The following is a 27,091-nucleotide window of genomic DNA, read 5'->3' on the forward strand; positions in this document are numbered from 1 at the left end:
AGAGGTACCAGCTCTGCTCTGCAGACTGCACACCCACACCAGCTTCCTAACCACAATATTCCTTTCTGCACCCAGGACAGCAGGAGAGCTTTGTAACTTGAACAGGAACTCTGAACCCCCAGCAGTCTATTTTTGTCCAGCTGCTGTCCACACCCATGGTGACCTCATTAGCTTTGCTTTCAAACAGGCTTTGAGACGAGCACATTGATCTATAGATCTGCAGCATCTACCGTGAGTGGCAACAGCAGAAACAGCTTTTATCAACTTGGCAAAGTGAGCTAAGACTGTGATTTCCAGTGAGGTGGCCATCAGTCTGCTTGACCAAAATATTGACACTGACCAAAGCCACCTTCCTGGGGCAGGAAAGCCAGTGTCAGCACTGCAGGACATGTGATGCCTCTCACACAGGTCCAGGAAGAAAACCAGCTAAAAGACTGGGATGCCGAGGGCTAAGGAACAACTTTCTGAATGGCCACACACAAACCCATATTCAGCAGATTTTACCTTTCAGCTGGGACTGGTACTGCTGCTTCTTAAGACACACATACAAGAGGTGCATTTTCAAAACGCGTCACATCTTTGTTTTATACACACACAGTGATAATCTCACACAGCTCACCAGGGATGGTGAAACTTTAAACAACAGTTTCTGTAAAAGCTACTTGTAACATTGCTGCTAATCCATTCAGTTGCTTAGCACTGGTTTTACAGGGGTCTTCAGAAAATTAGTTAAAACCAAGCTGACCACCACAGGAAACAGAAAGCAGTTGTATAAATAATTACCTTGTAGTCTCTGCAGGGCTTGATGTTCAAGTAAGATTCAGTATCAACAAATGACTCCTCCTAGGCAGAAAAAAAAAATAATTCACAAGTCCCAATTCAATTATGCCACACTTTAAGAATATGAAAATATACATTACATTCTCTGGTTCATCAAATTTAAAATCATATCCAGAGAAAAGCACCTGAGGAAAATGTTTTCTTACTGTATTAAAAATACCCAAGAGTAACTAATACAGTCTTTAAATTTCTTTTTATTATTTTTGTCTGTAAACTATCTTTTGGCTTTTAAAGATCTGATAAAATTAGGCTGGGAATTAGGACATTTTTATTCTCTCCCCTATGCAATGTTGCCAATAATAAAAATTTCATAGACCAAACCAGAATTAATCACTCCAATATGTAAAGTTAGGGTAGTTTATACTCATACAGTGAAAGGATCCTCAGAGAGATTTCCATAACTGCTTGGGTTTGATAAGTAGAAACTCATCGTTACTTAGCAATTGTACTGGTTTAATATCTAAAGAAAAAGCATTCATGTCAGTGATGAGAGTTTTACCAGAAACAGAGAGAGGTAAAGAGGCTGCAGACTTTCTCTTGGCACCAGCCTTGGAACACATACTTTTGTTTATGGGATAACAGAGGGGCCATATGGTGGCAATTTGTCCTGCAATTCCTACATAATAAAAATTACTAACTTTGGACTTTGCTTTTTCCCCATTGCTTACATGAAAAATTAACTAACTTGGTTTGTAAACTGACTTAGCTAGAAGAAAGTATGTTCCATTCCCTGGACATTTATTTCAGCTTTAAAGGTTCTTACACTGTTAACTTTGTAGGGGACTAGCTCACTAGGGTATTTAAGACTGGTTTAAACCAAAATTAGACCAGTAAATAAATTAGGCTGTGCAATACTTACCTGTAAGATTAGGAAATATAATTAACATCAAAGTAAGGAGAAACAGATATAAAATAGATTATTTCTGAAGGAATATGCCATTTCTTCTACACCATTAATTTTTAGAAGAGACTCAAGTTACTAAAGCAGCTTAAGAAATCAGAGATACTGTCAAGCTATCTGCTTGTTCAGACCACAGAAGGATGTACTGATTCAATTACTTTCTTTTGATGTAAATCCAAATTAAAATCGGTATGAACATATTACAACTCAAACTTCATGCAAAAAGATTTTTTTTTCTCTTTAGTAATCATTAACCAGTTGTTTTGCTCATTCATACCCGTGTGTGCGTCACATGTCCCCCCACTGTACTGGTGTAGTCAACTAAAAATAAAGCAGTGCATGCTCCTGGAGAACTGTTGCTTAGCTACATTCTCAATTATCACAATGCTGGCCTTATCCATTCAGTGACAAGGTCAAAGCAATTGTTTCTTTACTTTAATTATGAAGTATCCTGTTTATAAAATCTTATCTGCTTCCTACTTGGTAAAATATTGCACATTTCAGTCAATCATTGCTGGCAAGTCCCTCAGAGAGGCACAGTGTGAGAACATAACTGGTAGTATTCATTTTTGCCCTTAATAGAGAGGGTTTTTTTTCCCCCCCAACCCCACCCCAAACATCAACTATCTCACACTGACAGACAGGCAAACAATTATACCAACATTTGTTTTCCTTCTCTGCTGTGGCCAGGCAAATATGGCAGAAATGCAGTAGTTGTATATTTATTCTTATTCTTCCCATCCAATAGCAAGCATAAGTAAAGTGGCAATTTTTAATTAGCATGTACCTAGAGTCGCTGCTGTGGGAAAGCTAAAGAAAAGTAGGATTTTCCCCACCACTTGTAAACACAAGAACTTTTTGATTTTTCTTTGCCTTTGAGGGCAGGTGTTCAGCTGCAAAGACTGCAATTCTCCCTAGGCTAGTCTGGGCTGCTGAATATTTCATAGCCCCTGAGAAATGCAGCTGTAATCAACTCACAAATAATGAAATGGGCAGCAATAATAGAGCAGAGGTAAAGTGCACCATTAGAAAGCATCAGTGCTTTGACTGCTGCTGCAGTCTTGCTGTACCAATTTATCAGGTTATTTGATAAAATAATAATGCCATCAACTATGAAACAAAAATTAATGTTATGCCAAAAAAAACACAAAAAAACACCCCAACAAACCCAACAAGTGTCTCAGGTGGCCAACATGAATAGCAAACAGAAAAAAAGTCAGAAAGCATGTCAAAGGAGTCACATTCAAGACTGAAACTCCATTAGATGTATTAATCACATGCCAATTACACACAGTCACATTTGGGTATTAATAGAAAAGTAAGTTTACAGAAGTTACTTAATTGAGGAAAAACTTCATAAATATTAAACAGATGGAATATTTTGGGAGTAATAAACATGTTCATCTTAATCATATTTTGCAGAATAACCTATCTGCTGTCTTAACTTCTTTGTAACAGGATCTTGAGGTTTGACATTCATAATCTCAACAGTTTATGGTGTCCCACCTCTATTGCTGGTAAACCCCAAAAGACAGCAAAAACAAGCAGTGGCATTTCCTGAAGATATGACATGAGCTAAGACAAGGAAGTTCAGCCCAAAAAAGAGGATCGAGCAAGTAGCAGTGATAAAGGTTATAACTGGGTGGATATCAACATGTACCTATTATTTATGCAGGAAGACTCCACAGGAAGTAGTTCTTCACCTCGTTTCAGAAACCCAGCCCAAAACCTGACTTGTCCCTGACCTGCCCCAGGTTCCTGAGGAACAAACACAGATTACTTGTACAAACCTAAGTTAATGCCACCAGTAAGGCTACAGTGGTTATGTGGGTAAAGGGGCAAGTTCATGCACAGTGATCCACATGGATGGACAACGTGCCTGAGTATTTGCTATCAAGAAGATCTCTAAACATCTTTATGAATTTGGATGGAGGTGTGACAGACACAAACTGTCTACCCTGATCTGCATTGATAAACATGGATAAGTTAGGAAATGCATTTCTTACATGTGGGAAAGGGCTCAAATGACATCCTTCAGAGCAAAAGGAATGGTGGCTGAGGAAGTATGGTCTCAGGCATGGCTTTTGCTAACCTCATGGTCTGCCATGTATCATCAGCACAGGTGAATTCCCCTGCCAGTGTCCAGACTGTAAAACCGAATAGAACTGAAAATTTCAATTGAAAGGACCTACAATGATCACAAATCCATCTGCCTGATCAGTTTAAGGCTGACTAAAAGTTAAGGGCATCATCCAACTGTCTCCCAGACACTCAGAGGCCTGGGGCATCAACCACCTCTCTATGAAGCCTGTTCCAGTTTCTGACCACCCTCCTGGTAAAGAAATGCTTCCTACTGTCTAGTCTGATCCTCCCTTGACACAGCTTTGAACCATTTCCCATGCATCCTATAACTAAATGAGACATAGACGAAATCACAACTCCTTTTCCACTTCCCCTGCTCAGGAAGTTGTAGGAAGCAGTGAGGTTGCCCCACAGCCTCCTTATCTCCAAACTAGACAAACCCAAAGTCCTTAAGCTGCTCTTCATTGGACATTCCTTCTGCCTTTTCAACAGCAAACAGTTGATGAAAAAGCTGTATTTCAAGTGACTCTGTGATGTGAAACTGTGGAAAAAAGCAGCTGAGAAACAAGCAGAGGCTGAAGAACAAACACTGTGCTCCTTGTTTCCAGCCTTGCCGTCTGGAAACACAGCAATCTACCAAAAGTGCTATACAGCATGTGGATGCTCCTCCTATGGGCCAGAACACGCTCCAGTGCAGAAGAGCTCAGGCACTGCCTTACCCAGCCCACATTTTCCCAGATACCACAGGACACCCTGCTGAACCACAATTCCCATGGCTGCACAATCCTTCCTCATCCTCCCTCCAAGCCAGGGCTGACACTCAGAGCTGCCTCCCAAGAGACACATGGAAGTAACACGCCCAGATTGTAGGCAATTCACAGAAGACTGTCTGTGCCTCCATTAGTTAACTGCTGATACCCACAAGAACATGCTGAATGTTATTCCTAGAAGTTAAAGGAAAGTCTGGAGGCAGGACTGTTGGTAGGTTCACATACAACACAGCACATTGCAAAGAGAAGTCTTGGCAGAAGCGTGAAGTTGCACAAACACCTGTGTGAGCAGAAATCTAACAGCAGGGGGGAACAGAAATTGCTACATGCTTTGAGAAAGAATTTCTCCATGCAGGAAGTTTTCAATTTATGTCAGTCTAGTCATCTTTTACATGTTTCAAAAAGTAATTCATAGGAACTCAAAGAACCTAACCAGATTGTAAGAGAACACACCCTCTTCCTTCAGTGCCTTTGTACTTGTTATGTTCTCTATAACGATATTTTAATTTTCATTTCTTGTATTTTCATTTCTTTCCTCACCAGCAACAGATACAGATTCTAGACAGGTTTAATACTGCCAGAGAAAATATGGTGTACACATGTTCAGTGCAGCAGGGGAAAATGATCTCTCTCTAACATCCCAGAAACACATCACCTGTCACTCTGAAAGAAAATGTTGTCTCAGGATGATACTGCACTGGAGTAATTCCCATGCTTTGATAATTAAAGTACTCCTCCTAATGTTATCTTCCATCTGCTGGAGCAGAGATCACACAGATAAACCTTCCAGCCACACGGAGCCCCCCAAAATTCTTTTTAGCTATCAGACAGTTCAGATAACTAAGATGCCCTCATTCTTATTCTCCTACACTCCCTCCTGCAAATACCCAAAGATAAATTACTCAGACAAACTCCAATTTGGACTTTAAATGTCACAGGAAAATCTTCTGTAGCTCATTTTTCCTTTCACTTTTTTCCCTGAGATGAAAGAATTTTATTAACTCCCTGGGGATCATGTCTTCACTCTACTGTGAAAAAGTACATGATAGACAGAGACAGACCTTGAACAATCTAAGGCTAGTGAAGCTGCTTTACAAGTTTATCCATTAAAAATTCAAATATCTATTTCAACAGCTGTGTATTTTCTGTTATATCACTAATCGTCTTCCAGATATCAGCATCACAGTCTAGCCTTTCTATAAAATGGTAAGACAGTGGCGATACAGGCTGATGTAATTTGTGAGGTGTCTTTTTTTTTTTTTTTTTAATTTACATATCTAGAACTAGTCTTAGAAGAAGGATGATTAGGAGATACACACATGTTGTGAAAAGGGACTTGAAGACATTCAAACTCAAATTGGCATTTTGTGATGATAACTATAGGAGGTGAGGCTAGCAGTGATGCTGCCTGTTACAGCTGTTGGTCACTTTTCCCTTTCCTGATAATTTTCCATTGTTAAAAATGCAGCTTCATTCTAAATGTAATTTTGGGTATCTCCACTAAAGCAATGCATATATTTTTTTGAAAATAAAACCAAAGACAAGCACTTTTCACTGCACAAGTTAAAAGGTCTTTTTCTTTGAGAAGCTCAGGTATCTCAACTCTTTGAAGAAAGCACTTGACAAGACCCAGGAAAATGCTTTTTACATCAGAGAGATGCTTTTTACTGCCTTCTGCAATGAGATAGGTGTACTCCTGTGGGAACAGGAACAAGAGTAAGGAAATTGGAGAAAAGAAGTAAGGAAAAAGGGGGAAAACCGGGATTGAGAGATATGTGGGCAAAATTATGGATAAGAATAGGCAAGGAAGTTTGGCTGGGGATTCTGGGAGAAAAGAAGGATGAGAAAGGGCAAAGAAGTAAGGAGGAAAGACGGTGAGAGTAAGTCAATCTAGGAAATCCAAGGAGATCCAAAATCCAAGGAGAAAAAAAAAAAAAAAAAAACGAGTGAAAGAGTAGAGTGAAATCAGGAACAGGGTGAACAGAGAATTATCCAAGATGGAGCTGGTAGAAGGGGAGACTGGCACTGGCTGGGCAGAGACAGGACACAGAGCTAAGGAGGCAGCAGCACTGACCTGGAAGGCTGGATGGAAGATTGGCAACAACAGGACATCAAGTGAATGACAGGAAAGTAACCTAAGTCCTTTGGGACAAAAAGTAAAAATATAAAACATTGTTAAGATGAGAACAGTGGCTACAGGAAGAAATACACTTCGGAGAGCTGTAAGTGTGAGGAAGACACGCAAGAATAAGGCTTAGGAGAAGCAACACAAAAGTAGAAAGGAAACAGGTCTAAGTCAAAAGCAGAAGGTCAGAAGAGACCACCTTTTGGCAGAACTAGATAAAAGAGTCTGTATCACAAAAGCATAGGCCCATGACTGAGTGCAGCTATGTAGCCACAGTAACACATGCACTTTAGAGACAACCAAGCTAGAATGTAATTTTTGCTTTACCTAATTTCTCATCTCTGCTGGCACCAATAGCACAAAGTAGTAGAGCAATAAAATGAACAGACATTACAGGATAGTTCTTTCAAAATGTGAAATGGTAACACTCTGTCCCTCTTAAGGATGTGACATCAATCTACATGAGCTATGGATTTTATTTCAAACTGACTTCTTTAAATATGCCAACGGCTCAAGGGTCTGGCTGCCATAGGACCCTGAGTGTCCTTGGAAAACCAGACTGGCCTATCCTGTGATCTCTCATACCCAGCATCAGCAGGGGTTTGTGAGGAGCCAGCTACAGCTCAGCAGGGCACTGATACCTCCCATCCTTGAAGTGCCTCCAGCATAGTTAGTGCTTTCCAAGTACAGCCACAGGGTTGGAAAAAAAATTGACTTCTTAGCTTCTGCTAGACAAGGCAGGATCACAGCTGGCAAACTGCATGACATGGGTGGCCAGATCTTTTTAGTGCTTGTGATGGAAGGAGAAAAAACACCCACCTAATTAAACTGATGCCCAAAACTTGCCAAAAATATGGAGGCGCTCTTGTCACTACAGCTCTTCCCAGATTTCCAGAGGCTGGCAAGCAAAGCAAGGGTGTAGGGGGCTCCCTTGGAACCCCACATCCAGGCCTGTAGAAACCATGATACAATGGATGGAGAGACAAGAAGTGCTGGGACACCTGCCTCAGTTTCACTCTGATGATTGGTCATGCACATTGTATACCCAGATCTGGTACTCTTTGGCCCACTGGTCTGTGTGCCCTTAATTATCACCACAGGAACTGCTAGGCACACAGCCACCTCCTTATGCTGTAGTCTTTGTCCATTTTAATACATAAAACTGATGTGTAGAGCCTGGAAAAAAATGATGGTGACATTTACTTCCTTATTGAGAGAGCCTTGCCTTACTCCTAATACTGACCAGTATAACACACCATGAACAGCGATATCTAACTGATGCATTTTTCAGAATAAATCAGAATAAATTTACCAAAGCTTCCTCCCACAACTTCCCCCACGTCCTATGAAGTACACACACCATCTCCACACACCATCATGTCATCTGGTTCACAGCTCCTGAGCCAAACAGGCAAGGTACCTGTCTTGTATCTCCAGAAACCTTTCTGAAGCAACATCCCAGTAAATTCACACCACTTGGGGCTGTATGGCTTACTTCTGAAACAAAGACACCAATTTCAAAAGATTCAGTAATTTTAGGCATGTTTTATATTAACTGGGGATTAGATGATTTCCTGCAGATTTAGAAATAGTGTTGCTGCAGTTTATACCACTTTTTGTTATTTTTTCCTTTGCCCAAATGTTATCTGCTACCTCAGACTGCTCCTTTACTTACACACTACCAATGCAGTGGTAATAAATATGAAAGACTAAAGGTCTCCATGCTCTTCTGTAGCAATCCACCATACTGACGGAATTTTAGAAGAAAATACGGGACAGAAATCTCTTCATCCCAGAGGGATTTGTGTGCTACAAATTATTCCTTTAAAAGTGAGATATAGCAAGAAGCAACTAACAGAGCAGCTGGTGGGTGTCACAACACCCCAAGTGCTCTCTTCCCCATTAGTCTAGACCCAACTGCAAGGCATCAAGGGTACATGATATATTTAAGAATTGTGCCCACACACAGTTTTCTGAACTATCCTCCTAAAAGCCCAGCACAGAGCAGTGCTAAGCTGCCTGTGGAACAGACAGCACAGCAGATCATTGCCACATGCTGGGATCTTAGGAGACTTGCCTTTAATCAGGCAGCACAGTCCAGAGCCAGCTGAAAAAAAGGCACCACTAAGAAAACAGCCTGCATCTCAGGCACAGAGAGCTTGCTCCAGGAAATCTGTGGACAAGGCTGAAAAGGTAGCAATTTAAAACAGCAAAATGGGACAGTAAGAGCATTTACCTTTTATCTAAACATGATTCATGAGGCAGCCCTGCAAAGTGACAGACAACAACAAAGCAGTTCATCTACTATTGATAACCCAGCATTCCTAAACCATCAATAGCCATCTGAGTACTCCCAAAGTAAATTTAGCTTCATCTTCATTATTTTCTGTATTGAAAGACTGAGGACATATTCATGTATGTTTACGCAATGGCAAGAGAGCACAGTATTGTATGTTTTATTACACTACCAAAGCAGAATCTCGTTCACACACTGCCAGCATATAATTTCTGTCTCTCTCAAAGCTGGAAGGCAATCATTAGCATGTTGAATCTGGCAAGTTCCTATTATCTATCTGGTAATTATAGAAAAATGGAGAAGCCTTCAAAAAATACCCTCTAACTTCTGCATTTACTACACACCTGATCAAAATGCTCTCCCCATTACATAAATTAACAGATACTTCACATAAACCATTAGTCAGAACACATTAACATTAGTATAAGAAGCATGAAATAATTATTAGAGGCCATACAGACTATTAATTTATCTTCCCTTTCAAATTCAAAAATATAAAACTATGAAATGACAACCTGAATGCAGGAAAACATCCTACTGAAGGTGATGACAAGCTAGGCTACCTGGTCATTTGTCAGGCACTACTAGCCCAGATGAACACTATAGCACAGCTCTAGGTTTTCAAAATGTGTATACCATTACTCAATGCTATTGACACTGTGGCGGAGAAAATATGCTAAATACACACTCAAAGATAATCCCATCCTCCAGAGACTGCTTTAGAAAAGGACAGGAGGATGAGAAACAAGGCAGTGGGTGAGGCCATACATATGCACACGTATACAAAGTAATTGAGGAAATCGGCCTGTGTCTCATTATCTCAGTTATTCATGCTTCAGGTAGAGGGGAAAGAGGAGGTGCCAGGAGGAGTACAGAAGCTGGGACAAAATCAGTACAAAAGGAGCTAGAAGAACAGAAAAAAATCAGAACAAGGAAAATGAAGCAAGGGAAACAAGACAATGAGACCACGAGTGAAGAGAGTCAGCCAAAAACAGTGATTAGAGGTAAAAAAAGCTCAAACAAATGGGAGACAATCTGCATGGGGAACAGAGGAGTGCAGGAAAAATCTGTGAGATGCTTTGGTTATTTTATTCTCAGGCAGAGGCTTCACACGGTCTGGCCTCTAAGGTTAGAGGCCACATCAAGCCCCATATCATAGCCTGAATGACACCAACCAGAGCTGCAGAGCTCCTTATCTCTCTGGCTTACGAACCATTCCAATTACACTGCTGGTTGTTCCCGGGGGTGGGCTGAGGGGGCAACTTCCTGACTCAGGACCAGGACAGATAAGCAGGGTGTCCCCAGGGAGCCCCCAGCTCTTGTCCCAGCCCTGCCTGAGCTGCAGCATGGCCAACCCCCATCCCAATGCTTGCCTCTTGTTTCTGGCAAAGAAGCCTCATGATAAGGTATGGCTATGAAGGCTGCACCAAAAGTGTGTCAGTACATGCACCTAATTCCCTGCTAATTCCCAAAACTATAGCAACATACAAATAGATTACATTACCAAGACAGACACCAGCCCAATTCAACAGGACTGCTACATTCATTACAAGAAGATGCTGGAGCTGCAGTCTGATCACATTTACATGAAGGAATCCTTTTATGCAAATCTCTCATGCACAGGTGAAGGCTGTACAGGAGAGGAGAAGCAGCACTGTACAGAGATTCACAATGCATGGCAGATAGGCAATTTAAGGTAAATCATACAGTTCAGTTATACAGCATATATAACCTGGGGAGAAAGTGTGTGGCTTCAAAGTCATAAATTATTTACAAATAATACAGCCTTCCCATGAAATATCCAGAAGGCCAAGCATCTATTTTTCACATTATTTTTCTCCACTTCCACAAATCACAGTGAAACTGAAGATGAATATCTTTTCAAGAATGAGCTAGGTTTGGGGGAGGATGGACTTAAAGTGTGGAGTTAGTTAGGGGCTTGCAGGCAGGACAACAAGAACAGAAGGCAGCAGGGCTGCTGTGCTCACCCACCTGGAAGGGAAGCATCAGAAATCAAAAGGAGAGAGCTGGAATGGTCTGAGAAAAGGAACTGTCCACCTAGTTGCTCATAGCCTCCCAGGACTGTCACTGCCAGCCTGTTCAAAATCACCACCTAATTTCCACCAAATATTTCAGGGTTTTTTAAATGAAGTCCATTCCTCATATTCACAAATCACAGCTGCAGCATCCACACGTGTGGTGTGTTTTCTGTCAGCAGTGATGCCTCTTCAGAGCATTGGCCTTGCTCTGTACAACATGTGGTCACACCTCTGTTTTCAATTCTCCACCTCTCTTCTCAATTTCTGTTGTGACACCTCAGTAGTTTGACACCTTCTCATCTTTCTTACCCAACACACCACCTGCCCAAATTCTCCTGCAATGACCAATTCACCTGAGTTATTTTTTCTGATGTCCTGCCTGGTGACCCTGCATGCCTTCCAGTGCTCTTACAGGTATCAACCTTTTCATAGATATATACACAGTTCATAATTTTCTTTTATGTTGCAGACTCTTCACTCTTCAAAGTCTTTTTCAGATCTTCATGCTCAGCTCGCATTCAATTCAACACAGTCTGGCTGGGGTTTTTTTGTTGAAATCATTAGGGGCAGATACCCATCTGCTCAACGATATTTCTGTAGTCTGAGCAACTCCTAACATTTGTGCTTTCAGCAGACCACTGCTTCTGCTTGCTTATATACACATGCCAAGTGACTTCTACAATGTGTTTAAGCAGCTTCCTATGCTGAGCCTGAGGACACTAATTTTCTCTCTTCTGACTTTCTCTTGTTTTCAACTGATCTGCTGTTATTTGTGTGTGGGACAAGTACTTCAATGTATAAAAAGCCTTTGAGGTTAAAAGATACATTTTTACACACTAATTCAGAAGCTGTCTGAAAATCTTCGAAGTCTTGAAGCATATTTTCTTTGTATTACATGTTTGCCTAAACTCAACAGCAGAGTTATTCTTGAGTTTACTGCTTATGTCACATGTGCAGCCACATAAGGCAAATAAAATATAAAACAGAAAAAAACTTGATTTATTTTCTTACTGGAAACAGATATTAGCATGTCTTACTTGTATCAGTTGGTTGCAATAAAAAGACAGAAATACCAAAATATTTCTTCTCAGCTTTAGGACTGCAGCGTTTTTACATGACCAAAACTAAAAATAAATGTACCTCTTGTATAATACAGAGCAAATGTAACACTAAGTGTCACTTCATCCATGCAGTTACCTCTCTGCACCAGGGGTTCATATGTATAATCCCTCCAAAGCCACCACAGGGCACAAAATGCAAATTCAAAAGTGACATGAAATCCACATTTTCACTTATGGAAATCTTCTCAGTGGCAATTGCTCATGTACACCTATGCCTGTTAACATTTGCAACCCTGTGGTTAACAAAAAAGTCTGTTCCTGAACATTCCTAAGTATTTTTAAATCAACTAAAATACCATATGAACTCCAATCCTCCCAAGTATTTTTCTTCCTATATGACACACTTTAGGTACCAAAGCCAAAGAACAAAATCTCTTTTCTGGAGGAGGGGAAATTTCTCTTGACTAAACTCGTTCCTACCTAAGTCTACATTCACTTCCTAGGTCAGATGTAAAAAGAAGAAGCTGTTTTGCAGTTTACTGAGGTCTCAGCCACTCTGTCACACATCAGCTGTTTCTCTTTTGAAGTCTTTGCTATTGCAAGTATATTCAAATCTTAAATGGTACATAAGCTCTTGTGAATGCCTTTAATTGACCAAGACCTACGTAAAGGCTTGGATTTCCTACTATCCTAAAATAGTAATGCTCCTTCCCCTTTGAGAGAACCACACAACTTACCATAAAACTGCTCCTCTTTTGCCTCAAAAAACTCTCTCTGACCTGGAAAGCCTATCACTGCCTCCAAGGATTGCACTAGAGCAATAATATTTATACTGATAAAGCAGCACCTGTATGTCTAAGATCAGGCTCTCAGTGACTTTTAAAAATCATGAATACAAAATAAATTTATGTGCAAAATACTTCAGACCTAATTTTTCAAATGGAGTATCAGGAGATAAAGACAAATTGAACATCTGCAGTCAAAGGGTAACGGTACTGTTTCTATCCTGTTGATAAAGATTAAAGCTAGGCCTGTAATTAATACAAAATCAGCTTGCAAGGCGAGGAGAGGAGGCTGAGGTCACTGATAACAGCTCCACTCCTCCCACCTGCATCAAAAGTGGCACATTTGGTGGGTTTTTTTTACAGGGGTGTCACCTCACCAGGAGAAGGGAACACACCTAACCACTGCGGTTTACAAAAGCCCTGCCTGTAGGCTTCTGTTGATAAGTCTCCTGCCTTGAGTCTTGGCTATGAGGCTGCTAAAGGCCTATTAATATGACAGCTAAACTCAGCACTTCATCTGCTATGCTGTGGAGGCACACAGGACATGATACCAGCTAGAAACCACTTGAAAACAGAGTTAGTAAGCAACAGGCTTTAAAGGAAAGGACATACTTCAAATAAGCGAGACAAGGGGTTTGCACAATAAGCATTATTTGTCCAACATTTACAGGCTCAAGTCTCTGCAAACAATGAGATTTTCCCTTATTTTTCACCTGCATATTCAAAACAGTGGTGAAGTTACTGCTCTTTTGTACACATTCTGCAGAAACAGGAGACTGCAGATGCTTCACCCTTGCTTTACAATCCAGGAAACATGTACAGGATTTTATATTTTAAAAACTAAAGGTGAAGAAGTGGGAGCAAACTGAGAAGTGTATCGTTATCCTTTTTTCAGTGAGAATGGAGAACCTTTTTCAAGTTTTTAAATAACAAACTGGAGCACTGTTATTTTAGAACAGGCTCTCTTAAAAAACCCATGACTGCAAAGAAGGAGGTATGGAGGTAGTTCCATCCAGCGCAGCTACTAAAGAGTGCACTTGGTGCTGTCACAGAATCAGAACAAGGTGGGAAGGGACCTTTGGAGGTCACTTGATCCAACATCCCTGCTCAACTAGGGCCTCCCAGAGCTGGTTGCCCAGGACTATGTCCAGGTGGGTTTTGAATACCTCCAAGGATAGAGAATCCACAGAATCCCAGGAAAACCTGTGCCAGTACTCAGCCAACCCTCACAGTGAAAAAAGCATTTCTGTGTGTGCAGAAGGAACCTCCTTTATTTCTGGTTTTGCCCACTGCCCCTCTCTTGTTACTGGGCACCACTGAAAACAGCCTGGCTGTCTTGTTAGAGCCCACCCTTCAGGTAGTTCTACAAATGGACAACATTCTCCCCTGAGGTTCTCTGCTCCAGGCTGAACAGCCCTAGTTCCCTCAGCCTTTCTTCATATGAGAGATGCTCCAGTCACTTGATCATCTTCATGGCCCTTTGTGGGACTCCCTCCAATATGTCCATTTCTCTTCAGTACTGAGGATCTCAGAACTAGTGTGGCCTCATAAGTGTGCCCCAGAAGAGGGGCAGGATCCCCTCCTTCCACTTGCTGTCAATATTTTGTCTAAGGCAGCCCAGGTCACAGTTTATCTTCTTTGCCACCTCACGTTCAACTTGATGTCCACAAGAACCCCTGCACCTTTTCTGCCTTCCAAATGGTCATCCCCCTGCACATATTGGTGCCTGGGGCTGTTCCTCCCCATGGGAAGGACTTGGCACTTCCCCCTGCTCCCAGTACTCACCAGTGAGAAGATCAGCTCTGGATGTGGGATAACTCCCAGCTGGTCTCTGCAGCATTGCTCAGCTGGGGCCAGCCACAGCAAGAAGCCAGACTCTGGTCAGCATATAAATGACCTGTGATCCTTGATCCCATGTTGGCTATATGCCCCAGCAGGGCTCACTTCACAGTCTGCACTGTATCAGCATCTCCTCGTTTAAAGCTCCAGAGGCACTGAATTGCCAGGCTGTGCTTTTGGAAGTTAACCCCTTCCTATACCAAACACCATCACTCCTGGGACCCAGGGACAAAAGTCCTCTGGAGAGGATCAAGCAGAGGGTGAGAAAATGCAAGTTTAAGTTTCAGCCCCAGCACCCCTCTGCTGCTAAACTGAAACATCAGACACAAGAAGGAAGAGAAAGCAGCACTGCACTTCTCCCTGACACCAAAACCTCGCTCTTTACCACACAACTGATTTAACAGCCCTAATGTTTTTGCAAGAGCTTGCACAATCAGGCTGGTGCACACACACACCACAGGTACTGGAGTGTTAATAAAACCAGGTAGCCAGGTGTTTAAAAGGCATCAATCTCACAGCTCTTATCCTGATCATTTACCCACAGCAATCCTCACATTCATTTTTTCTGAATTCAGTCTTTTTAAGTGCCAGCTGCTGATGAACTGCAGGGAGCATAATTTTTATTAAATGATGAACACTAAAACATTAGAGTTATACCTCAGAAAATCATTTCCTATTGCCTATGAACAGATATCTAAAGCCCAGAAATTCCCAAGAGTTTTTTCTGTGTGCACTTTTTTGGTTGGTTTTGGGGGTTTGGATTCTTTTGTTTTGTTTTTTTCATTTCTCTAGAATCCCACGAAAGAAAGCCTTTGCTGCTTAAAGTGGTTGCTTTTTTTTTTTTAAGCACCAGTGTAATCAATTATACAAGCTAATACTTAATATAGGAAATACAACTCCTCTGTTAAGCAAGGCACATACCATGCTGGTGGCCAGAACATGGAAATTGCCAAGACTTTGAAATTCTGCTTCTCAGGGAATCACACCACTGCAATGTATAATTTCTGCCTAGCTAAGAAAACCACAGGAAAACAAGTTTTCTTGTTTACTGTGTTTCTTGAGTAAAATATTTACTGCTGATTAAAACTAACAACTTCTGTTAATTTCACCACTGTCCAAGAACTAATATTTCAGTAATTCCCAGAGCTGGGAGAAGCAAAGAGTGACAAAAATCAACCAAGGATTTCCAGGTTCCCAGATTGCCAGCCATGAGGTCCAAGCCCCCAGGGCTTTGATGTCTCAGGGCAGCTACAACCAACCCCTTGGGCCATCCCTACAGTAGTTTGGAAGTTCCATCACCCATTTCACAGACTGGGCTTCTCCTCCCAGACCAGATGTTGATGTGCCTGCTGAGAACCAACTGCACCATGTTACTTGTGCACACTGTGCCTGAGTGCTGAGTAAACACAAAACACAGAAATGCTGAGTTACTTGCTGCCTGCCTGCTTTGCCAAATAAATAATATAACTAATTAGGCCTTATAATAATGGCTTCCTGTTTTGATGGGAAACCAATCCTCTGCTTCTGGTTTGCTTTCCCCAGTTCTTCTCCAGGGATGGTTTTAGCCAAACCTGTTGAGGAGAATGATAACAAGATCACCTGGAAACCAGCATCCATTAAATCAGTGTAACTGCTCAGGCCCCACACCAGACCCAGATATCACCTCCTCCCCCATCATTCACCTGACTGCTAATGCTAATCAATTCCTGCCATATTAGCTTTCTAGGAATGAGATGGACTTGTCAAGCAAAATTAAAGATGGAGGCACAAGTGAGTAAGAGCTTCAGGGTTCACTCACACAAATTAAAATATACAATTAATACCAAAATGTAAATCAAGAGTATGAAATTGAACCTTCAGGAATTGCAAAAAATAAATTAATTCTTTCTTGCACTTCAGTCAATATAATTGACTGGAACAATTTAAAAGACTTGACAGACTGCCCACCAAGATACCCTGGAAAACCAAACTGTTGTACCTCTACATTATGAGCATAAAACCTTTTCCCAATGAATTGGCAAATTTCATGTTCTAAAGTGCCAGGAATATTTTCTTCCAAATTCAGCTATAAACACCAGAAGGTGACTAGGGGTTTGCATCCCTTTTGATTACCAAGGACATAATTAAGAAAAAAGATAAAACAGAAGGGAAAGAAAATCATATTAGAAAAGTCCAAGTGCATTAACAGATAATATTTGAAGCACACATTCAGTATAGGTGGTCCATAGGTTTACCTCAGGTCCACATGCATAATGTCACTGCTCCCTTGAGTGATAAATTAACCCACAGAGAAAAGCTCTGTAACAAGTCTCTTCACAAGTCACGAAATGGAGGTCACTGTGCCAGCCAGCAAATGACACATTAAAAAGGGGGAAAAGAGGCAGGAAATGCTCTTTATGCTTTCCACTTCAGTACAAACATGAGGGATTTATTTCACTAATCCATGGCTGGCAGTGTCAGGGCTACTTGGAACTGCAGAGACAGAGAAATATCCAATTTTCAAATCCCCTCCAGCTACATGAAGGTAAGAAAGAGCAGCACGTCTGCCCCCACAGAGCTGTTATTGCACTGCTGCCAACACCATCTCCTGAAAGGCAGAGCCAGGGGAAGGGACAGCCCCTCCTATAACTAGGGGAGTCAATTATGATGGCCAAGATACTTCCAAAATATACCTTTCTACAGAGTTCTCATTCTTAGCTTATTTTGCTGCTCTGATTACAACATTACATTCCTCTATGTAGTGTGTGAAGGGAATTGCACAAATAACTTTAGCTAGACAAATATGAGTTTATTCAGACTATTTAAACATGAGGTCACAATTGACCCTTCTGGGGGCAAAGCAGTGTCGTTTCTTACAAAGTGTACTAAAAATCAGGCAATATTTGACAGCACATCAAAGTGTGAGACAGAATACATACACAGTCTGTTTGGCCTTTCTGTATTTTCTTCTTCTTTTTCCTTAGGCAAGCAAACCTATAAAGCTTCTCATTTAATGTGTTAGATTAATAAATGATGAAGCTACAAATGTGAGAGCCCCAACCTTTCATGGCGTGTGTTCAATTATTTTGCATTTAACAAGAGTAAAGGAAAACTAATTTAATCTCTGTAATTGCCAACCTAAATGACACAACTTTGCCTATTATAACAGATCAAAACAATACACGTACATTTACTGAGTTGTGGTAAAACCTGTAATTTTTACTCTGAATAGCTTTTATTTTGAAATATTAGCTTCTGTTTGTGGAAAAATAGCTACCAAATGTTGCAGTAGAGACCACAGAGACTGTGCTTTCCTCCACAGCTAGGCTTGGGATCAGAGCTATTTAGGCTAAGCTCTCTGACAGCATTTCAAAAGAAAGCAAAACTATAATTTGGAATATGCTTGGTGAATATTCCCAACTAAAGTAAGTTTGCAACCACAGGCGTTCTAGTTTCTAGGCTCTAATAGTCTGAATGTTGGTCTTTCCACTCCACTAGAAGGAAAAGTAGCTGTTATTCATTAAAAGAAGAAACTTCTGGAGACAGTGCAGTTTGTTAGGAAATCACCCACAACACCATCAGTAGCAAATTCTTTAGCAACCTCTTCAGCAATTTCTTTCTATTTCTCCCAAACAAACCCTCCAGTCTCCTAAAGCAGCATGCCTGGCTGGCAGCCTGAGCAGTGGCAGGTGTCAGAGCATGGTGTAGGCACCAGTGCTCCTCTGCAGCCCCTATCCCCAAACCTGAACCCCTCCTCCATGGCTCTGAACTCCTACTCTCACTGACCTCCTCACTGACTCTCCCTCAACCACAGCACGAGCCCTAGAAGGTTTTAGGTTATCCTTTTCCACGTATCTTTTCCAATTTGAATTCACATTGCTCGGATGTGAGGAACAGCCCACTATTGGCAGCACCCCAGGGAAGCTTTCTCTGCAGCCCTGCCCTGTGGCACGAGCCCCTTCTCTGGAAATAGCCCACCTGAGGCAACTGAACACTTCCCTTTGCCATTTTTTTGTGGGCACACCCCAGAGGTGGCTCACAGCTGAGTGGCAACAAGCATATCCAGGGTTTTCTCTCGTTCAGTCACTTCTGAACGATGAGCCTCTAATCCCTTTGGCTTCAGCTGCAAAATTCCCATTGATTGATAATGGATTTTCCACTGATGTAGAATCGGGCACTTCGACTACACCACTACGAATTAACAGAAGAGAGCTCTGTTAATCCTTTATAAGCAAGCTTAATCTTGTGGTTTAGAGAAGGAGCAAAGGCTCTGTTCTTTCCAGTACCAGCCAGAATGTGATTACCATTTCATAAAATCTCTCATTTTCTTTGATTGATCCAATATTTCTTTGAAAGACATAAATCCAGACACCACCACAGATGCATAGTCCTCCCAAGTAAAAAAAGGAAGAGATTGAGCTATGAATCCTGAAGCTGAAAACTGGGATCAGCACTCTAGGACTTCCAGTTAGTCCACAGAAAATACTGTCATCTGGAAATGGCAGTCTGACAAAGCCTTTATAGCATTCACCTTTCAATTAAAAAGAGTAACATCTGAAACCTTACATTAAAATAGCTGTAAGATTTGCTAGGGTTCTCTTTCAATAATGCGATTTGATCATTTTCTGTACATTAGTAATAGTTAGAGCTATTAAATGCAAGCAAGTATTAACACGTTTAAAGACTGTTACAGAATCTGGCTAATAACTCTAAAGCAATCAAGTCATCAAAAAGATGAACTGAACTTACATTAAGACACTTTTTCTATTAAAACAAGATTTTCTTAGATCAATTCAGACTTTAGGTCAGTGGACACAGAACAGTTATTTTTTTACAGAAAAGGAAATTCATCACTACGCATCAATGTCTGGTAAATGGGAACTCACTCTCGCTCCAATGAGAAAGCACCGCTCACCCAGACTTGTCCTATTTGCAGCAAACAGTCCGAGCAAGGATACTTAATGGTATCCTGAGCAGTAGAAGCATGAAAGATCAAGCCCAAATATTACAGCTGCAATTGGTACTGAACAGCAAATGACCCTTAATTTGACATCCTGTCCTGCAGCACACTAGATGCAAACATTTCATTGTAATTGATTTAGTAATTCATTGTCCAAACTGCTTCTATGCTAGGATGTAAAGAAGTCTTAAATACAGCAACTTAGTGGTTCCTCTAAAATACTGGAATGCCACATTTCTCCATAAAATGTTTACCTTTGTCAAGCATTTCATTGCCACTGTTTAGCTGCCTGACCTTTGGAAGGAGCAGCGGAGGCTGACGCGCACCTTCATTAAAGCAGCACCTCCTTCTTCCCCCGCCTGCGAGAACAATGAGCACGGGAGGGAAGAGGTGAGCAATTCACGGAGTAATGAAGAGATTTTGTTTCAGAGGGTTATCAATTATTTATGAGCAAATCCCCAGATGAACACATCCGAAGCTGAGCAGTTTTTCATACATTTCACTTCTGTACACACGGCACAACACAACCAGACACGAGCTAAACTGGACTGGTCTGATTATTTGAGGTGTCAAAGAATGAGTTCAGTCTGGACATTAGGAAATCACCACTATGTTTTTCAAAGTATAATGATCTCCTAGATTTAAATCTCTTTCACAAAAGTCATCCATGACTCACAGAAATAATTATTTACAGTATTTCCCATTCATCAAGATCTCAGCAAAGAAAAATCTTATCCTGAAGAATTTCTGTAATTATGCTGATATAGTTCTCTAAATAGTCTAATACTCAAATTCTAATATTGCCCAGCTGTGAATGGGATTTTATTCCACAATGGGATTAAATGGATCTAAACTTTTCTTATTAAGAAAAAATAAGACCGAGTAAAGGTCTATTTCTCCAGAATAGGGTTTATCCTTTTTAAAACAAAGACTTGCTTTCAAAGTAAAATTGTTTCAGAACTGTACTTTTTAAAGAGGAGATCTGAAAACTCTTTCCATGATATGGGAAAGACAAACATTACACATTCTTTACAAGCAAGGGCAGTGAAACCAAACAGCTGTATGTGCAAGACATGCTTTGCACAAGAAGTCATTAAACTGTTTACAAACGTTATCATTGAAAACAGTCATCCTGCAAGACTTGAAATGAAACCCAATCCACTGGCATGCAGTGAATGCCCAGATCTGCAGAACTGTGCTCTGAGCTCCAGTTTCCCCACAGTTTCCAATCAACAAGATGCTGCCAAAGTCACCACCACCACTGCAGTCACACTTCAATGGCTGTGTCTATGGCAGCTGTCACCATGTCCCCGAGGCCACCTTTAACACCTTAACAAGCTCAGGTACTCTGAGCCAGGACCCCACCTGGGGCATGGCCAGGATGTGTCCTCCAGAGCAAGCCCCAGAGCCAGGTTTGCACCTGGCCAAGCAGTGGCATGCCATGCACAGGTGGCCCCAGGGGAAGGCAGCCAGTCATCCTGGGCTTGGGGAATCTCATGGTGCAGCCTGGGCTGAGCAAAGCCCTGTAGGCTCCCCTGCCTCTCGGAACCTTGTCTGCCTTCCAAAGGGAAATGTCTGAGGAGACACTCATCAAATAATACATTTTAAACTACACATGGAAAGAGCACTTCCTGCCTTTACTGCACAACAACCCAGAAGAGCTGGGTCTCTCACATTCCCACTGCCCTCTCTCCTTTAGGCCAGCATTCACCTCAGCATCTGCACAGCTCCAGGAGCAAGCTCCATTCCTGGCTTAGCCTGGGTAAATTAACCATTCCAATATTAAGAAAACAACCAAAAAAAGCCACTTAGAAATCCATTTTAGATTTGTTTGCATTACTTTAAAAGGTTTGCTGTATATTTGGATGAAAGAAGGCCATTAAGTACATCTATATTTACTTCATTACAGCGTAGCTCTTGAAGTTAGATGAAAAGATTTACCCTGGCCAAGTTTGTTTATTCATCAACATCGGCTAGATATATTTTCAAAGACTCATCCTCATCGCATTTACATGAAAGCACACAGATTTTTTTTTTCCCCAACAGTTGTAAGGCATTCTGAGAGATATGAAAGAGCAAAAAAAAACTTTAGTGAGAATTACAAAATCAAGGAACAGTAGAGGCAAAATTCCTATGATTTCTACTTATTAATGGGGGTGGAAACCCACTCTTTCCCACCTGGAGTGATTCTTCTCACCCTGCAGATGTATCAACAGCAACAACGTGCAGCTGGATGCTCTGTGTCCCTGACTCAAGCCCTGATAAAGGCACCTGGCACACTGCTTACCCATGAACACAAGGGAAGTGCTAACCCCTACTGAAGCTCAAGATCTTAGGCAAACTTAGCCTCCCAAGTTTCTAAAGTTTTTCTCTGCACTTTGAGAAGAAAAATTGGATTTTTTTTTTCCCCACAGGTGGCATTGAAGATGAGCTCTTCATTACTGCTAGCAAAGTCTGAAGTAGGAGCAAAGCCTACCAATGATTGAAACCAACTGTACAAGTCCTAGTTATCTTTGACAGGAACCCAAACATAACTTGGTACTTGCATGCCTTTATTATCAAAATTTTATCCTCAAGTTATTTAAATGTTTAAGTGACTTTTATGGGCGCTATCTTTCCTCATGAGTTTACACTTTCCCACGGAAGACTTCCAGAGTGATTAACAATGCTGATCTTTATCCTTCACACTGACTATTCATTCATCCTTTCTAAAACGAATACCGCTTACAAACGACCCAAGAGGGCTGTAACAAGGCAGTATTTATCCACCCTAATAATCTGCCGTGGCTGCTTTAATTAAAACTGGGTTATATCACATCCATGAAGCAACGGCACACCTCCTGTCACTTGTCATCTCCACCTCACAGCTGCACTTGGTGCACCACTGCTGGCATGGCACATGAGGATTTTGGGAGGTGAGGGACTGGGGGGGAAGGAGCAACTGATGGAGAACCTCTGGCACAGGGCAACAATTCAGAGCATGAGGGGCACCAGGATGGAGATGGGGGAACAGCAACCAAGGACATCTCAACTACCTGCAGTAAATTGGCACCCAAATCAGGATTCAGCTTCCTCAGGTCCTCCATGAGGCCAAGTGATTGCATAGTGATTTCAAAATTTGGAGTTTACTTCTGGTAGTATTGCACAAATGAGTGTGCAGTGCTTGCCCTTTCCATGTTTCACTCCATGCAAGCAGTATCTTAGCATATAAACATTTACAAATGGACCATTTTCCCATGGAAGAAACTTGAACTTCTTCTCTCATCAGAACTTTTTTGGCATTATTATGCACATTATAAGAACTGCTACTGATGGCATCCTTGGGGTGCTGGGATGGGCAGCAAGCAGCCAGGACAGCCTGCCTGCAAGCTACAGGCTGTGCAAGCAGGGCCTCTCCTTTGCTGCCTCTGCACAGGGCCTGGGCCAGCACTTGCCTTACATTCAGCCAACCCTAGAGCAAGGGAGGGGACCCCTCCCTGTCCCAGCTCAGCAACCTGGGGATAAGAGCGAGGGGCAGCACTCTGCACCCCTTCACCCCACCTGGGCTCCCTCCCAGCCACAGCCACCAGACTGCAGGACACGTACCCCTCCCCAGTGCTGCTCCAGGGCTGAGCCATCCTCACATCCTGTGCCTGAAACCTGCCCCATTCTCAAGACCTGGAAGCAGAGGTATTGCTGTAGGGGCCTGGGTAATGTTATTTGAATGATTTATTGTTTAAATTGTCACGTGGTTTTGAGTCTTCTTGGTCTATTATTTTTATTCTTGAATTATATTTTACAGTTACAAATGGGTTTGGAACTACTTCTAAAAAGCCCCTCAGTTCTCTATCCCCATCCTTACTAGAAGTAAAATAACCATCCTGTTCCAGCCATTGAACTCAGCAGCACTTTTCCATGGGCATCAATGAGCATTCAACTCCTTTGTATGTCACTGAAGTTTCCAATGCCCTGGGAAAGAGGGTTCCTTAACTAAATGCCACTGCACATCCAGCAAGAAAAACTTGATCACTTTTCTTGTAGACTCCTCGGTGCTCCCTAAAATATAAATTAACTCTCAGATCATCAAAAATTCCTTGTTTAGGACTTGGAATCTAGTTGCTGCTTTCTGATCAATATAACTTTAACAGTAGAATAAATTCAGAACTTAACTCATCTAGCAGTAGTCATTTGTATACAATACATGATCTAAAGCCACATTCACTTTCAAATACCTGGCAACAAGGCTTAGGAGGAGCACTGTGTCTTAAAACACAATGGATTACCCATTTCTTTTCCTCATTAAACGATATCTCATAAAAATAACCAAACAAAAGATAGGTGAGTTCAATGACCATCACATCCCACAACCTTTACTCATGAGGAACGTGTTGCCTCCAGATCAGGTTCTCATTTGGAAGTTGAAGATCCCCATTGCTGACCTGACTATTGATTTTATATTAATAAAAATCTGTGTTGAAATGCTGGTTAACTATAAAATTGCTCTAGTACTTCAGGCCTGCAACGAGTCACACATGCTGTACTATTTTCTATTTTCAATGAGTGCAGGAGCCACTCACCCCTTACAGGAGATGCCCCACAGGCTGCAAAATTTGGCCTTTGTTAAATAGCCTAAGAATTAATCACTTTTCCAGTTAGGGGAGGTGCTTTTGCTATAACAAAGATGCACACCTGAAAAATTTTTAAAGATGTAAAATAAAACGCTGTGGAATTTGAAATGTTTTGTTCTGTATTGCCTAAGAGAGACAAATACAATGACAACGTACTTCCATTTACCTACGGGGTATCTCTAGCAGTGTTTGCTTCTACCAATTCTCCTAACAGATGCTGCTCCAATCATCACTTATCTGCAACCCAGACAGACTTTGAGAGGACTAAGGAGGATTTGCCTCTGGTTTCATACAGTGCACTTGTTTTTTAGATGTTTAATTTAATAAAATAAGAACTCTGGATAAAAGTTAATCAAGCACAGCTGCTACCTTCCTAGGCTGCTGAGAAAAGGGAAAATAATTTCTAAAATTTCATTCTTTTTCTGCATTTATTGCTTAGTGCTATTTCAAGGACCATTCCTTTCACAAATGCAATCAACTGATGTGTTCAGCACCACAGATGATATACTACCCTCCTTAAAAACCAAATCCCTGAAGGATAGATTAGAAAGAAAGGTTAAAGAGCTCTATCGTTCAAAGCACTCTATAGTTCCGACACCTACAAATCACTGTGTTGGTTTATTTAGCTAATTGGCCCATTGGCCTCGGTAGCATCCCAAGCCGCACAACTTTATAGCGTGGGGCAGTTTCCCTTTCCCCTTCCCCTCCCCGGAGCGCAGAGAGCCGAGAGCCCCGCTGGCCCAGCCACCCCTTCCTCCTCAAGTCTTCCCAACCCCGCGAGCAGATGCCACAGTGTAACAAACCGGAGCCCGTGGCTACGCAATAGGATTTCCATGGAGCTCAGCCTGCGGGGCTGGCTGGGGAGCGCGGTACCGGTGGCACAGCTGTCCCCGCCGGGCCGTGCCCCGCACCTGTGACTGTCACCGCCGCTGTCACCGCCCCCGCGCCCACGGGAACGGGAATGGGACCGGGAATGGGCACGGGCAGCCCCGCAGACACCACAGCGGCCCCCCCCGCACACAGACACCGCAACTTGGCGCGCCGCCCCCAACTCACCGGGCGGCGCCGGCCCCGCGGAGCCCCTGGATGCGCCTCCCGGAGCGCAGCCCGCAGGGGCCGGGAGGGCAGGCGGGAGAGGCGGCAACTTGCGGCGCGTCTCTCTTCTCTTCTCTCCTCTCCTTTTCTCTCCCTACCCGCCTCCTCCTCCTCCTCCCTCCCTCCCCCTCCTCCGCCCGGCGGGAGGGTCGGGGGAGGCGGCGGAGGGGCCGGAGCGCGGCCGCGGAGCGGAGCGGGCACTGCGCATGTCCCCGCGCCCGCCGGGAGCCGCCGGCACAGCCAGGGATGCGGCACCGGCACCGGCGGCGGCGGCAGAGAGCGGCCCCTGCGGAGACTGCGGGGACACGGCCGCGGGGACACGGCTGCGGGGACACTGCCGCGGCCCCGGGGGGTCCTGGCAGCCCCCGAGCAGCGGGAGCAGCCGGGCCGGCGCTGCGGAGGCGGGGGATGCTGCGGCCGCCGCCCCGATTGCCGCACTGGGGGATGCGCGCCTGGAGGATGCTCCGGGGGCCCGCCTGAAAAGGAGGAAAAACGGAGGAATTGAAGCATCCTGGTCTTAATTTTTTTTTTTTTTTTTTTTTTTTTTGTGGGTTTTTTTTTTTTTTTGTGGGTTTTTTTCCTGCTCGTTAACTGAGCATGACTAAAGAAGACAGATATTTTGGCAAAAGGAATCTCAGCATAGTTACTGGTGGCGCTTTTTTAATATTGTACCAAGGTCTTTAAGCAAAAGAAATAATCACTTTTTTTTTTTTTTACATGATGTAGGGAAGTGCAAGGATTGCAAGTGAAAAGCAGCACTGTAAGAGCAAAGGCAGGAAAGGCTGCAAGAGCAAAAATACCTAACTAAGATCTCTGGGGAATTTTTTTCTAGGGAAATTGCACAATTACTTCAAGTTTCCACCCATATGTAAGGACTGACTTAACACCCAGTGAGCTCTTACTTCCTGAGAATGAGTTCAAGCTCCATATGCCATTCTGCAGTAGCAGTGCTGTCAGCTGTGTGGCTGCTCAAGGTTTGAGCCTGGATCTGTGTTTGGTGCTTTCCAAGCAAGGATTTGCCTGTGCAGGAAAGTGCTGGTTTGTTGCTTGGTTGGTTGCTTGTGTTTTTTTGAAAATCCAAATGCAACAGTACCACCAGCATTTACATTTTCACCTGACCTTTGGCAAGATTATAGCTCAGTTTCTTATCTCTATGTGTATCTATCCAATGAATCCTCAGAGCTGATCTTTTCTTCATCCCGCCTTTCATTATTGCCAGCTGTTGAGTTCCTCTCTTGATCTGTTCACCTTTTTTTTTTTTTTTTTTTTTAAACCTTCTTTGAGCTCTTTATCCAACAACTTCTGTCTGTGCTGGGTGACATGGTCCATGATTAGCAGAGTCCAGCCCATCTCAGTTTGTCCATGCAAAATGCATATTATTCTAGCATGTAACCTGCCAGTTCTTGTAATATCAGGCTGATGGTTGCCATTTTACCAGTCTGGTGTTGCTTTTCTTCTCTGTTCCTGACATGCCACTGTACTGGCACACTGTAGCAGACCTCATGATGTTTTTCTCAGACTTCGTTTTCTGTAATTTCTTTTACCTGCAGTTCTTGCAGAGAGTTCCCATCAAATCATTCTGTTAGAAACAAGAAGACTTTGTGAGACCCCTGACATCTGTATCCACATCCCACAGGGTGACTCTGCAATGAACCCAACTACCCAAGGGACTTTAACTCTTTCAGCTCCAACTGGTTTCTGGTTGCTGTAGC

The 27,091-nt window shown here is 42.5% G+C and overlaps 1 protein-coding gene across 4 annotated transcripts in view; it reads right to left on the reverse strand.

Moving 5' to 3' along the window:
* LOC310914403 (uncharacterized protein) overlaps nucleotides 1–26,855 on the reverse strand; it is a 63,835-nt gene extending 36,980 nt beyond the window's left edge. For 2 of the 4 annotated variants that reach the window (XR_014591026.1, XR_014591029.1), the window contains exons 1-2: nucleotides 1,403–1,472; nucleotides 784–843 (exon numbers count right to left, since the gene is read on the reverse strand). Coding sequence is in view for 1 of the 4 variants with exons in the window: in XM_083870521.1 (XP_083726647.1) it covers nucleotides 784–843; nucleotides 25,341–25,889 (609 nt within the window). In the remaining 3 variants the exon portion in view is untranslated. Of the gene's footprint in view, nucleotides 1–783; nucleotides 844–1,339; nucleotides 1,473–25,340 lie in introns of those variants that run through there. The other 2 variants (XR_014591027.1, XM_083870521.1) reach the window with 2 other exon arrangements.
* Between the last annotated feature and the right edge of the window lie 236 nt (nucleotides 26,856–27,091).

The sequence above is a fragment of the Zosterops lateralis genome (assembly GCF_965231275.1).
Source record: "Zosterops lateralis genome assembly, chromosome: 1".
In the NCBI taxonomy this organism is placed as follows: domain Eukaryota; kingdom Metazoa; phylum Chordata; class Aves; order Passeriformes; family Zosteropidae; genus Zosterops; species Zosterops lateralis.